The sequence below is a fragment of the Anabrus simplex genome, chromosome 3, assembly GCF_040414725.1.
Source record: "Anabrus simplex isolate iqAnaSimp1 chromosome 3, ASM4041472v1, whole genome shotgun sequence".
Lineage (NCBI taxonomy): Eukaryota > Metazoa > Arthropoda > Insecta > Orthoptera > Tettigoniidae > Anabrus > Anabrus simplex.
The window spans coordinates 68229741-68243838 of NC_090267.1; the positions used below are offsets into that span (position 1 = coordinate 68229741).

At 39.6% G+C, this 14098-nt stretch overlaps 1 protein-coding gene across 2 annotated transcripts in view; it reads left to right on the forward strand.

Moving 5' to 3' along the window:
• LOC136867009 (zinc finger protein GLIS2) overlaps window positions 1–14098 on the forward strand; it is a 105696-nt gene that overhangs the window by 79681 nt on the left and 11917 nt on the right. The window contains exons 1-2 of one of the 2 annotated variants that reach the window (XM_067144107.2): window positions 1754–1846; window positions 10817–10875. In XM_067144107.2, coding sequence (XP_067000208.1) covers window positions 1807–1846; window positions 10817–10875 — 99 coding nt within the window. In that variant the 5' untranslated portion in view covers window positions 1754–1806. Of the gene's footprint in view, window positions 1–1753; window positions 1847–10816; window positions 10876–14098 lie in introns of those variants that run through there. The other variant, XM_068226995.1, reaches the window with a different exon arrangement.

Below are 14098 nucleotides of genomic sequence, written 5' to 3' on the forward strand. Positions count from 1 at the left end.
AAAATGATGGTAGAACACACTGAAGGTGCATGAATGACTTGTCATTATAGGGACACTGATACAAGTAAATTACAGATCTATTGAATGTTTATTTAGCTTATTGTTAATTGTCAGTTTCTAACCCCCAGTAACCTCCCCACCCCCGCGCCCTGGCTACGCCCCTCCAAGTAAAGCTCCGAAACATGCACTATTGGTCCGTAAACAATCCCCATTGGCTTCGTGAGGTAGAGTTTAAATGTTTAAATACCGAGCTCGATAGCTGCAGTCGCTTAAGTGCGTCCAGTATCCAGTATTCGGGAGATGGTAGGTTCGAACCCCACTGTCGGCAGCCCTGAAAATGGTTTTCCGTGGTTTCCCATTTTCACACCAGGCAAATGCTGGGGCTGTACCTTAATTAAGGCCACGGCCGCTTCCTTCCCACTCCTAGCCCTTCCCTGTCCCATCGTCGCCATAAGACCTATCTGTATCAGTGCGACGTAAAGCAACTAGGAAAAAAAATGTTTAAATGGAATTTAAATGTGTGGTGTGGAATAGTGAACCATCAGCTCATAGGCTCTTTTTTCAAAGAAGGAACTCTAGATTCTCGAAAGTATCTCAATCTACTGACAGACCAACTTCCATAGATATTAGAAGACGTCCCACTGTAGACTAGGAGGAACATTTGTAGTATCAGCATGATGGCTGTCCAGCGAATACTGCATGGCGAACTACAGCTTGTCCTCACCGATTGTTTCCAAATCGTTGGATTGGTCGAGGGGGACATGTCTCTTGGCCGTCCCGTTCATCAGATTCGACCCCTTTAGTTTTTTTTTCTCTCTGGGGTAAGGTAAAAGACACTGTTTACAAGGACATACTGACTAGATGATACGAAAAGACGTATATCATTTAAGAAAAGGCTACGAAACAACAGATAGGGAATCTGCCACCTGGGTGACTGCCCTAAATGCAGATCAGTACTGATTGATTGATTGATTGATTGATTGATTGATTGATTGAAATTTCTGACGAAATGCTAGAACGTGTGCATCAGTCTTTACAGGGCATACTGGAAGCTTGTACTAAAACTGGTGCTCATTATTTTGAGCACAACCTTTGAAGGCCATTTCTCTTTCTTCTTTAGAATCCAAAGAATCTGTTTATTCACTTCTTTCGCATAAGTTTTCGCCACAAATCTCCTGACCTGAGAAACGGCGTCACCGTCTGAGGCTCGCCTTCCCTTCAGTGGTGGAATGAAAATATTGCAGTAGGTACTACTTACTAATTGCCCAGTTTCGAGTATTATCCGCTAATCACACAAGTAGCCCACAGAGACTGGAGTATTTTCCTGTTTTCTAATCTTAAAACGGGTACTGAAAAAGGACATTAAAATCGGGTAGCACACAACAGAATAAATTGATTTAGTAAGAGCTATCAGAATACACCACCAGTGACTCACCGACACCGTAAGTCGTCTCCTAGAGGTTGACTTTCATAAAAACTTTATAAATATTTTGTCGGTTCGAAGGATTGTAACATGTGTTCTTCGCATGCTATGAAGACGTGTGACACAGAGGCTTGGCGCTGTCTTATCTCCATGTCAGGGTGTGCAGCAGGGAATGGACCGGTTTAGGGCGCGACCCCTGACCTGCTCAGGCCAAGGGGAAACGCGAAACTGGTAAGAACCAGCTAAACACTTCTTCTGATTGCTTGTTTGTTTCTTTCGGCCTTGGACTCGACATTTCTAATGCCAATAACATAGCTGTCGAGAGCTAGCCGTGTATCAGTGCTCATCCTACCACTGAACCACACGCCAGACAGATTTCTATCATGGGATCTTTCCCACTCTTCATCAGCGACTATAAGCCAGGTATGTGTTGTCAGCTTATTTGACTGTTGTTTGACTTACCCTCTGGAGAATATGACTTGACGTAACTTAGTGAATGGTAGAGCTTTTATTTCTCTAGTGACGAACAGCTGTACATTTACTGCGAGCTTTTTAAAAGACTGGACTGAACTGTGGTAACTTGATTGTACTTTTACGTACGGTATCGATTATCGTGCAGTACCGTTAGTGTTCAACAAAGAATTCGAGAGCACAAAGGGGAGGTCTGTTTCACTACGGCCGTGGTTTCACAAATTCTGTAACTGAAATGAAAACAATCAACAGAGAACATGATAAAGCACGTTCCTTCGATTTAACATCCTGATATACCGGTAGCTTGTGCGGCGCTCGTGTTAGTTGGAAAAACATACTTGCGCATCCACAGAGAGAGAGAGAGAGAGAGAGAGAGAGAGAGAGAGAGAGAGAAACCCAGTCTGTCCTGTGAACTGAAGAGTTGCAAAATTGAGTGCCAAACATATAATATGGAAATTACGATACTATGAATAGAGTAATGTAGATATTTTAATCGATGTTTAATTTATGTAGTGACCAGTGATAGGAAGAGTACAAGAAAAAATAATAATTAGGCTCGATTAGTTCCTTGAAAAGTATTTGACATAATTACGATTATAAAATTAATTTTTCTACAAGTAATCGGTAAAATTACATTTACTTTACAGAACGTTAGTCTTAAGGAAATTACTGATTTTTTTCGGTTGGGGCTGGAATAATACGAAAGCTTACAACGAAAAGGAAAGTATTGCTTCATTTTGTGAGGGTTTTATTTTTAAGCGTAGGGGCATTAAGTGACTATCATCACTAAGTGAGACTAAACATGATACCTTGCAATTTTCGAAATTATATTTTCCGATAACGTTAATTAATGACTTCTAGCGTTAATTATTTTCCATTTACTTTGCAAATAAATTAATTGGTTCTTAAAATTCCTATCGCTAATCCTTGACGTCTTAAGGGGAAAAGTACATCTTTGCTTTTACTGAAAAGACGCCCTACAGGGGCACTTGAGGAAATACCCGTGTTTAATCTTATGAACATGGTTGGAATGTATTTGGAAGTACTGGAGAGGTACGAAATACCTCATCCAGAACTGGTGAAGCGACTGGTTCTGCTATAGTACAACTGAAAAAGTTGTCATCATAATTTATTTTTTCACATTTCTCCTTCCGTGCGATGTAGGCCTACATGCATTACTAGAATATAACGATTACAATTTTATTTCAAAACGTAAATTACAAGTAAAAATTAATAAGAATGTACCGTAATCGTTCCAAGTAATTCGATTATTTTTACTCAATTACTGTACTTCCCAACTCTGTTAGTGACTTGCAATAGGTAACTGATAAGGAACTAGACTGTACACTGTACAGTACGTGGGGACGATGATATTGTAGTTTTGATCCTTAAAACACTAACTATCGGGCGAGTTGGCCGTGCGGTTAGGGGCGCGCAGCTGTGAGCTTGCATCCGGGAGATAGTGGGTTCGATCCTCACTGTTGACAGTCCTGAAAATGATTTTCCTTGGTTTCCTATTTTCACACAAGGCAAATGCTCGGCTGTAGGTTAAGGCCATGGCCTCTTACTTCCCACTGCTAGGTCTTTCCTCTCCCATCATCGCCATAAGACCTACCTGTGTCAGTGCGACGTGTAAAAAAAAAAAAACCTAACCGTTACCGTTAAGAGATAATATACATAATCAACAGTTAGAGGGAAGTGGAATGGCCAGTGTCTTAGCCTCGGGTTCAATTTCTGGGTTACCTTATTACCATAAACGGCTAATTCCCTTGGCTTGGGAACTGGGGATTTGTGCTGTCTCCAACATTCCTGCAACTCACACACAACACTATCCTCCATTGCAACACGACACAGGATACCATACACAGCAGACGCCGTCCATCCTCATCGGTGGGTCTGCCTTACAAGGACTGCAGGAGCCTCACGCATATATATCAGCATATAAAAGCGTTACCTACGTCGCACCTACACAGATAAGTCTAATGGTGACGATGGAATAGGAAAGGGCTAAGAGTGGGAAGGAAGCGATCTTAGCCTTAATTAAGGTATATGCAGCCCAGCATTTGCCTGGTATGAAATTGGGAAACCACGGAAAACCATCTTCAGGGCTGCCGACAGTGGGATTCGAGCTGACTATCTCCCGAATACAAGCTGATAGCTACATGACCCATACCGTGTAGCCACTTGTCCGGTTCACGCATTATTGTTATTATTATTAAGCCTTTATTATTATTAAGCCTATTACAGGGACGCTACTGGAAAGCTATCAATAAATTCCATCAGTGTGCTTAAGATGTAGTGGTATACCTACCCTATGACTTTGATTTATAACTTTTTTTTGAAGATCATTATTTATTCTTCTGCCACTAAACCTTCTCAGTAAAAACTTGTTCTGCCCTATACTTCTTTATTTTCTGTCACACACAACTTTTTTTTTAAAAAAATGTTGAAATCCATTACGGTACCAGTACTGGTGATAACAATGTAGTCTACTGAATTTAATTAACTTTCTTAGCTTTCATAACGTCAATGTTAAAATGAAATATTGCAGCACTTTCAACATATTTTTTTCACAGCCATCTCCAGACTGAATGAGCCACAACCAGCTAATTCATTTATCATTATGAAAGAAGAGAAAAACAATTTTGTTCTGTAAATTACATATTTACATATTATTACCGAAGAAGTATTAATGTGTTGTGAGCTTGTTAATATTTAAGGAAACTTTCATTTTTACATATTGGTAGTCTGAAGCAGCATTCTTTTATCTATGACACTAGCATTGTCTTGACTCAATCTCTTACACAGAGCAATAAAAGCATGGAACCTGAAGTTCAGAAGCTGAAATAAAATAAAATAATCCCAGGCTGATTTGTTGCTCAGTACAAGACAGTGGAGACAGCCTAGTTATTGTACCTGTCTTTGATGGGTTAGTTTTTGTACAATTGGTCAGTAATGCTATCTACTGTAATGGACGTGAGTGGCAACAGAAGAGTCAGAGCACACATCATTTAACAATAGTCAGTCAGTGTGAATGTTACTGTTGAGTAGTTCTAGGGGTCTGAGGATTAATAGTAGATTGTTGACCTCCATACTCCCAAGATCATAGGTTCAAAAATGACAGTGATACCACTTCCAAGGTTATTCGTAATTATGCCAGTCAGGGTTGGTTCTATCAGAAAGGCTGTTATGACATAAAATGCTCATAATTAAATGTACAGTAAGTTTCGTTTGAAACAATTTGTAAATAAAGTTGACTATTTTCAAAATATCTGCAAGAAACCATTTCAACACTCCTCTTATCACTCCTCTCCTTTGAATGTGAATTAGCCTATCATCAACATTAACAGAATTTTAAAATTTATTCCATGTTTCATAGAAGTATGCCCACATGATACTCAAACAAGTATGGTATTGGAACTGGTGGCCTCTAAGGGCCTATCTATACATGATGTTTTATCATTAGTCTTGTATGAGCAAGTAAGACTGATGCAAAACACTACTTGGACTTCCGCTCAGTCTTTACGTGGATCACCATGGTTGTTGTTTATTGATCCCTTAGAAAAGAAAGCAAATGAAGATACCAAAGCACAGAGTTATAAACATCTTCTATTGAGAACCCAGACTGCATTGATTTCTTCACTTTCAAGAAATTTTTATGGGGAACGCTTAATCAGTGTCTGCACCAAGTATGGATTACTTTTGATGTCTACAGCTTTCAAACACCTTCCCAGAAAGGCAATGACATGGCGATGCCCAAATAGCATGATGGGTGAATTCCAAATTGACCACGTAGCAATAGACAAGCTGCACCACAGGGATATTATGAATGTCAAAGTGATACGAGGAGCCAACATTGACTCTGATCACTACCTGTCTCTGGTTAAAACGAACCTGAAACCACTAATAAAGACCACGGGTATGTTAGCAAAAAACACGAAGATCCCTAGGTTTGATATCACCAAACTCAAAGAAGACAGCACTAGTTACCAAGAGAGGCTGATTCATAATACCAACAGGATTAACACATCTACAAAATGGGATCAACTTAGGGATGCCATAACAGTAGCGGCTCAGGAAACAATCCCCAATAGACCTAAAGGGAACAAGCATCCGTGGTGGTCCAGCGAATGTGATAAAGCTATAGAAGCTAGGCGGCTAGCGTGGATCAAATGGAATGTACATAAGAACGAAGCTAATTTACAAGCCTTCATTGCACAGAGGAAAACTACGTCGAGCATCATAAGAGGGGCCAAGAGGAAGCACAACCAGGAACTGATTAAGCAAGCAGAGGAGGATTTTGTAAGGAACAACTCTAGAGATCTATACAAGGGCCTCAAGCAACAAACAACCCAATTCGCTTCCCCTGCTTTACATCTCCAGAGACCAGATGGATCGCTGTGTCTTAATGACAGCGATTGTACCAAGACCCTAGCTAACTACTTCAAAGGACTCTTAAATGCAGAAGAACCTATTGAACGTCTCCAAGTTACAGAACCAACTAACCCCAATACTGAGTTTATCCCTCCTCCAACGTATGAAGAAGTCAGAGATGTAATTAAATTACTCAAGAACAATAAAGCTTCTGGAGAAGACGGGATAGTAGCAGAAATGCTAAAACATGCCGGAGAACACACCTTCAGGAGCATACATAAAGTAATTCTGGACATATGGACTAGTGAGAGGCTCCCAGATGATTGGACGTCAGCCATTATCCATCCAATCCACAAGAAGGGAAGCAAAACAGATCCCAGTAACTACAGAGGAATATCACTCCTTGCTGTTACCTATAAGATATTTTCCAAGATTCTGGAACGCCATGTCACAAGACAGTTGGATAAAGAGTTAGGAGAATATCAAGCAGGGTTCAGAGCATCGAGGTCCTGTACCGAGCAGATACAAAATCTGAAGACCATCCTTCAATACAGCAAATCAAGAGCTCGACAATGGGTAGCTATATTTGTCGACTTCCAGAAAGCATACGACTCAGTAGATAGAATTACTCTTTACAATACATTAAGAGAACTAGGACTTAACGACAAGATCAACAGGCTGGTGCAAGCAACCTTGCACAATACCACAGCCAGAGTAAAGTTTAGAGGACAACTCTCGGAGAGTTTCGCCATTAAAACAGGGGTGAGACAAGGAGATGGCATCTCATGTATATTATTTAACTGCGTTCTGGAAAAGATAATTAGAGAGTGGATGAGATTCCTTCCAGAGAACACTGGATTACGGATGGGGATTAAAGCAGACAACCTGAGGATACCATGCCTAGCCTTTGCAGACGATCTGACTTTATTGGCAAATGACATACAGGAGGCTACTACTCAGCTCCAAACACTGCACTCAATAGCGGCTAAAACGGGTCTTTTGATCAACATAGGAAAGACCGAGTTTGTTACTAACATCAAAGATGCCCCTGGAAAGATGAGAGTCAGTGATAATATCTACATCAAGAGAGTCAAAAGTGTAAAGTACCTTGGGGAATGGTTCTCAGAGGACCTCAGCGAAACAATGGCTCTTGAACACAGGAGACTCAAACTAGATAAGGCTTACCATGCCTGTAGAAAGCTGTATGCTTCAAAAAATCTGTCGATGAATGTCAAACTAAGACACTACAATGCAGTAATCAGACCGTCAGTCCTCTATGCAGCAGAGTGTCTATATTTAACTAAGAAGACCCCACTAAGAGCCCTCGAGGTACAAGAAAGAAAGTTCCTGAGACGGATAGTGGGACCAAGAATTTTACCAGATGGAAGCCGATGGTATCAACCAAATCGTGAGCTATATAAACACCAAGAAAATCTCATAGATGCCATCAGAAGAAGGCGACTGGCTTTTTACGGACACCTATCCAGAATGGACTCAAATAGATTATCTCATAGGATCTTCAAGGCTGCTAACAAGGGCAAAGCTACTGGGTTCGTGTGGATGAAGCAAGTGGAGAAGGACCTTTCGGAACTCCACATAAATCAAAACGACATAGCTGATCGGAGTAACTATCATACAACTCTTAAAACTAAATCCTTTGTAACATCCCTCACAGAAGTTACCCACAGACCAAAAGACGAGACCAGGAAATGGTCTGAGGAACGTAAGATTGAATTTAGCCGGAAAATGAAGGACTACTGGGCCATCAGGAAAGCTTGAGGTACCAACAAGAAAACAGCTGCCAAACCAGCCGCTAAGAACACCAATTGTGGCAAACAACGACGATGACTTCAAGAAACAGCTAAAACACAAGCACCGTGGTCCATAGATGGCCCTAACGAATTAAAAAAAATAATAATAATCATAATAATAATAGTAATAATCGTATGGCCTCAGCTACTGTGCCCAAGTATTTTTATCTGACGCTATCTGGCTGATTGCTCGTCAGTTTCAATGTTCCATGTTACTCTAGGCCTACCAGATTCCAGAGTAAACCGAATCTCTTTTGGGCATCTATGGCTGAGTTTTAATGAATTTTGTCGGGCGAACACCATATGTGTTAACGGAGATCTTTTACATGCCAACATCATACAACATGCAGTGCTGAACAGACTTTTTTTCCACCCTTCAAAATTGCAACTACTTCTGCCTGGCTTGAATGTGCTATCTTGGGATCTGGAGACTGGCACTCTACCACTAATCCACAGAGGGAGCTAACTCTTTAAGGTAAACGGTGCAAAAACCAGTAGCTGCGATTAGGAATTAGAAGTAGGGGGGGACAAGAAGATGAACAAACAACAAATGTACCTGGGTTTGTGGGATATGGGGATGGGGGGTGGGGGTGGGGAGTGTATACATACATCAAAACTGAAAAGAAGAAAAATGCTACAAAATCATAAGTTTTTTGATGCTCTCTGAGCAAATTTCGACAGAGAGGTGAAGCTTGACAGTTTACCAACTTAAGTAACGGTAATAATAGTTTTTCGTGATTTTGATTCAATACTGTCCAGTAAAACTTTCACCAAAGAAACAATATCACAAATGTATTACAATTAAATAAAAATATGATGTGATACAATTAAAAATCATTCAGTATTTGACTACACACTAAGAAACTAACAGATACTAAAGAGACTGCCAGACCGATGAATGCATTGTATGCCAGACTGATGAATGCGCGTGGCAAGCGAGTGAAACATACCTCAGTGTCCATGAATTTAGCAAAAATAAGTTACCCTTGCTACACTTCCTCACAGCACATGCAAAGTGTCCACTGCTTACTGTGGCACTATACATCTTTTGCATATTTCAGCTAGTAATTTTGTTAATAATTAAAGAAAATAATTCACTGATAAGACAACAGGGCTTGCACAAATTGCTTGTTAGAATAATTCCTGTAATTCCTAGTTTCAGCCAGCTAAAATGGAATAAATCGGCCAGTGTTGCCAACTCAGCGGATTTTCTGCTAAATTTGGCAGATTTTTAAATAGAACAGCAGATAAATTTTCCATTTAGCAGACAGCTAATTTTTAGACGGATTTTCAAACTTCCATTAACACGTTTCAGCGGTAACAATATCACCTTTCATCACCAGGAGAAAAAAATAGAATTTACTACGGTATAATAGTCTACTTAATTCCATTGTATTGAACTTATGCTGCATACTACCACTCGTTTTCTAGGCCAGCTCTGGTCTACAGCCTCAGTCAGAATTTGTTGCAATCGTTACTATACTCTTGATGAGCCGGGTAGTGTTGTGTTTGATATCGTGTTTCTTCTGACATCAGGTTCTTTTTGGTACGTCACTATATTGAAAAGAAAAAGGTTAAAAAGTACAGCCAGATATTTCGTACAGAGTGGTCAAATAATTAAACTTTAAAAGACTAGTTGGATGAGCTTCCCAGTGATCCCCAAAACGGACGGTACATCTATTGGCAGTCCAATATAAGTGCAAAATTGTTAGACATTATTCCTTTCTGCACTTATCAAAAACAATGAAAACAGTAATAAAAGTGAAAATAACTTTTGAAATACATTTAAAATTTCCGTATGTGCTTTGCTGCTGTGAACTGCCAATATACATATTTTGAGGAAGAATAGTACTATGTGGTTTCATATAAAACCACAGAACCTCAATCCAGCACATCTGATTCAGGGCATATAGTGCAGGCAGGAGAATATGATGGCCTCCTGTTCTGAAACTGGTGAGTGTTGAGTTAATCTCATCTATCAAAACAGCAGGTGTATGCCGTTTTGCTTCAGTTACAAATTTAACGGATTTTCAACTAAAATTTAGCGAAGAAAAGATTTATGAGTTGGCAACACTGCTTTCAGCCCCCCCTAATTGCTGCTACTGGAAAAAAGAGTTGTCTTTTTTTTTTTTGCAACAGTTGCTGGATGATCCACCACCAAGGCATATGTGTGCCTTTTTTCCTCCCCGTTTCTATTATCTTTCAATTTTATTTGCCACAGGCAAGGAAGACTGTGGTATAAATTGAGGAATTCAATGTAAAAGTCACACAATCATTACCTTAAATGAAAGTAATAAACAAGAGAAACTACTCATCTGCCGCCAATTGCAGCTGATGTACAAGATAAATGCGCATATAATTGAGGTGACTAGTCTTCCATCTCACCCATCAGTCTTCAAACCTCATTCAGTTCAAGTAAGACATCACATTTGCTGTCCACATGTAACGTTTTTCATGACCAATCTGGCATGATCATGCAAGACTGATAATAAAACATTCTGTGTAGACATGCTTTAAGAAATAGAAAGGTTTATTATTCAAACTAAATAATAATTTTCTTAATGTAGGCCTATGGACAAAATGTTAATTTTTCTTGTATGGAGATAAAAAAAAAAAAAGAATGTTACTCCTGAAAAGTTATTAATGTCCTAGTAGTTGGTAATTTAGCTAAATGCTGTTCATGTCCTAGTAATTAGTAAGTCAGCTAATTGTTGTTGTTGTTGTTGTCTTTTGTCAGGTCTGTGGCACACGTCCAGAGTAATGGGGGAAATGAGTGAAGAGCTGCCCGCAAGCCATGTAAGTTACATTAACATTTCCTCTTATTCTGATAGAATTAAATGGTATCTCTCCATATTACTCATTTTACTGCCACTTCTCATCCAGTCCAGATCTTGTTACTTTATCCTCTTCTTAACCAGATCCATCCTTTCAATCTGGATCTACTTTGACCTCCCTTTTCTTTCATTTGTAATTCTATATTTGGTTCTTTCTTCATTCACTCTTTTAATATGTCCAAACAATGTCCATCTATTTTTTCTCCATTTCATCACTCAGCTTTTCAACCTTCAGTTTTTCCTTTCTCACATTCTCTCTTCGTTGTACTAAATTAGGTCTTTGCCAATGTTGACAAGTTTACACCTAGCTATAGCTATTCCAGAGTTGTTCCATGTACAGTATACAAACTTGATGTTTGTCTTCTGCCAGCTTAATGGTGAGCATCTATACAAACCTTGAAGAGCAATTGGTGCTTTTACCCCTTCTTGATGTGTAACCCACATTTTCCAGCATTTCATGGTCCTTAAAACTTCAGTTTGCACCTGCTCCTACCAGGACATCATTACTCATTTATTGGTTTATTTGTAATGTCTTTCTATGAATCTACATTTCCAATGCTCAAAGTAGACTACTGGTATGTGAGAGTCTGTCACATACTTATCAGCAGTTTCATTTTTGATTATTGCATTTGACTTTTATCCTTTTTTTCCCCTTGCCACATTTCAACTTAGATACAGTATGTAATATACCTTGTGTATTATTAGTTACATATTTGTTCCATAGTAGATTACTTACATTCAGTTATGAATTGGAAGGGAAATTGAAAGAATGGAGAAAACCCCTAAAAGAGAGAGGCATGAGAATTAGTACAGTATGACTACTGCCAAGAAAGAGGGCCTTTGGATTGTGCTCCAACAAGTGCAGTTGCCAGTGGTATCCAAATTCAAGTACCTGGAGTCATGCCTACAAAGGGATAGTGAGCTGGAGGATGAAATACAACACAGGATAAAATGTGGCTGGTTCAACTGAAGAAAGATGAACGGGGTACTCTGTGATAAGAAGGTGAATTGCAGACTGAAAAGGAAGATGCATTCAACTATGATGCACGGTGTGGAAACGTAGCTCATTACCAAGGCCCAAGGAAAGAAACTGGAAGAGGCAGAAATGTGGATGTTACACTGGATGTGTGGGATCATCAGAGAGGACAAAATAAGAAATGAACACATTAGAGGAACAGTAAAAGTGGAATGCTTAGGGAAGAAAATTCAGGAAAGGTGATGACAATGGTATAGTCATGTGCAGTGAGAAGAGGAGTATATGGACAAAAGAGTCTAAAACTTGGTGGTAAATGGTGGAAAAAGCAAGGAAGACCAAAGTTGAGTTGGAGGGACAAAATAACAGAGGACCTGAGGGAGAAAGATGGAACCAAGAGGAAGCTGGGGAAAGGAACACCTGGGGGAAGAAACTTAGAGAAGCTTACACTGACCCTGTATGACATGGAAGTTCTTTTTTTTTTTTTTGCTATTTGTTTTACGTCGCACCGACACAGATATGTCTTACGGCGACAATGGGATAGGAAAGGCCTAGGAATGGAAGGAAGCGGCCGTGGCCTTAATTAAGGTACAGCCCCGGTATTTGCCTGGTGTGAAAATGGGTAACCACGGAAAACCATCTTCAGAGCTGCCGACAGTGGGGCTCGAACCCACTATCTCCCGATTACTGGATACTGGCTGTACTTAAGCGACTGCAGCTATCGAGCTCGGTGTGTATGACACGGGATAAAGCTGAGATAAAGAAGAAGAAAGAAGATGAAGGTGTAGAATACTTACACTGTCCAACTTTTGGCTGAATGATCAGCACAGTGGCCTTCGGATCAGAGTGCCCGGGTTTGATTGCCAGCCAGGTCAAGGATTTTAACTGTGTATCGCTTATTGCTATTGCTCAGGGACTGGATGGTTGTATTCACCTCAAAACACATCTTTACCTACACATAACCACAACAGAAACAGGCAATAGTGATTACATCCCACCACACGGGGTTCACAACAGGAAGGGCATCTAGCCAGAAAACTGGGCTAACTCCACCTATGCACCAACCCTAAGAAATTGGGGAAAAGGCCAGGAACAAGTATTATTGTAATTCTCTATAGGTTAACAAATGGCACCTCAAAGGGCTACCTAGAAGCAAGGGGGACGGGAAGAAGAGGAAGCAGAGTTGTCAGTTTTCCTTCTGTGGCAGAGTGCTTATTTGCTTCAAGTTTGCTGTTCACTTCATATTTATTTTATGGTTTGATTAATTGAGATGCATGTTTTTGAAATGTTTTTCTGTTGCTTATTCCCTAAAAATGTTTATTTAGTGTTCCTATAAACGGATTTTTTGGCACACTTTCTCCCGTATTGCGAACTGAATTACCACCATTAATACCAGGAGCAACATTTCGTGTGTCACTTACACAGTCATTATGAGAAATATTAACATTCCATGGTCTTCACATGAAAACAACTCTTGACACAATGCTAATAATAACACTATGAAAGTTCTCAAGTGAAGTAGCACAATATGAAACAAGACAACAAGATATTGCAACCCAGCACTTCACTCCACATGGAGTTGACAAAAAATTGTCATCCAGAATTCTCAAGCTTTTATTGGATACTGCAGGGCTCTCACTGGTGTGGCTTGAGTCAAAGAACATTTCTCCCTACTTTACCGAAGCTGTCATTGGTGCAGCACAAGGCAAGGAACATTAAAATCATGCCACACGTTAACATTAAGAACAGCACAACGATATACTCTAAGTTAGTTGTGTCCTCCTGATTTCTAATATTGAAATCTCCATCATAATTAAAGATAGTTAAGTTGATCGTACACTTCCCAGTTGTAGCATGTTTCAATCCCAGACCTCGCTGTTTTGCTCAGCTGGGTCTTCATAATGCTACAGTATTTAAAATACATCACTTCTACCAACTTCGTTGTTTCTTTTCCATTACCTCTCTGCAGCAGACATACCATTGCAAGTTGCTATTATTGACCTTTTGTAAATCACTGCTGATATTCCATTTCTAAAGAGATTTAATTCTTAAGAAAGAATTTATTAAATAGATACACCTATTCAATAGTTATTGTGCTAATTATGTTAACAGTTCATTTAAAATATTAGGACATATTTTGGCCTTTAATTTTGGCCATCTTCAGTTTTAATCAAGGCCAAAACATGTCCTCATATTTTACATTAACTGTCAA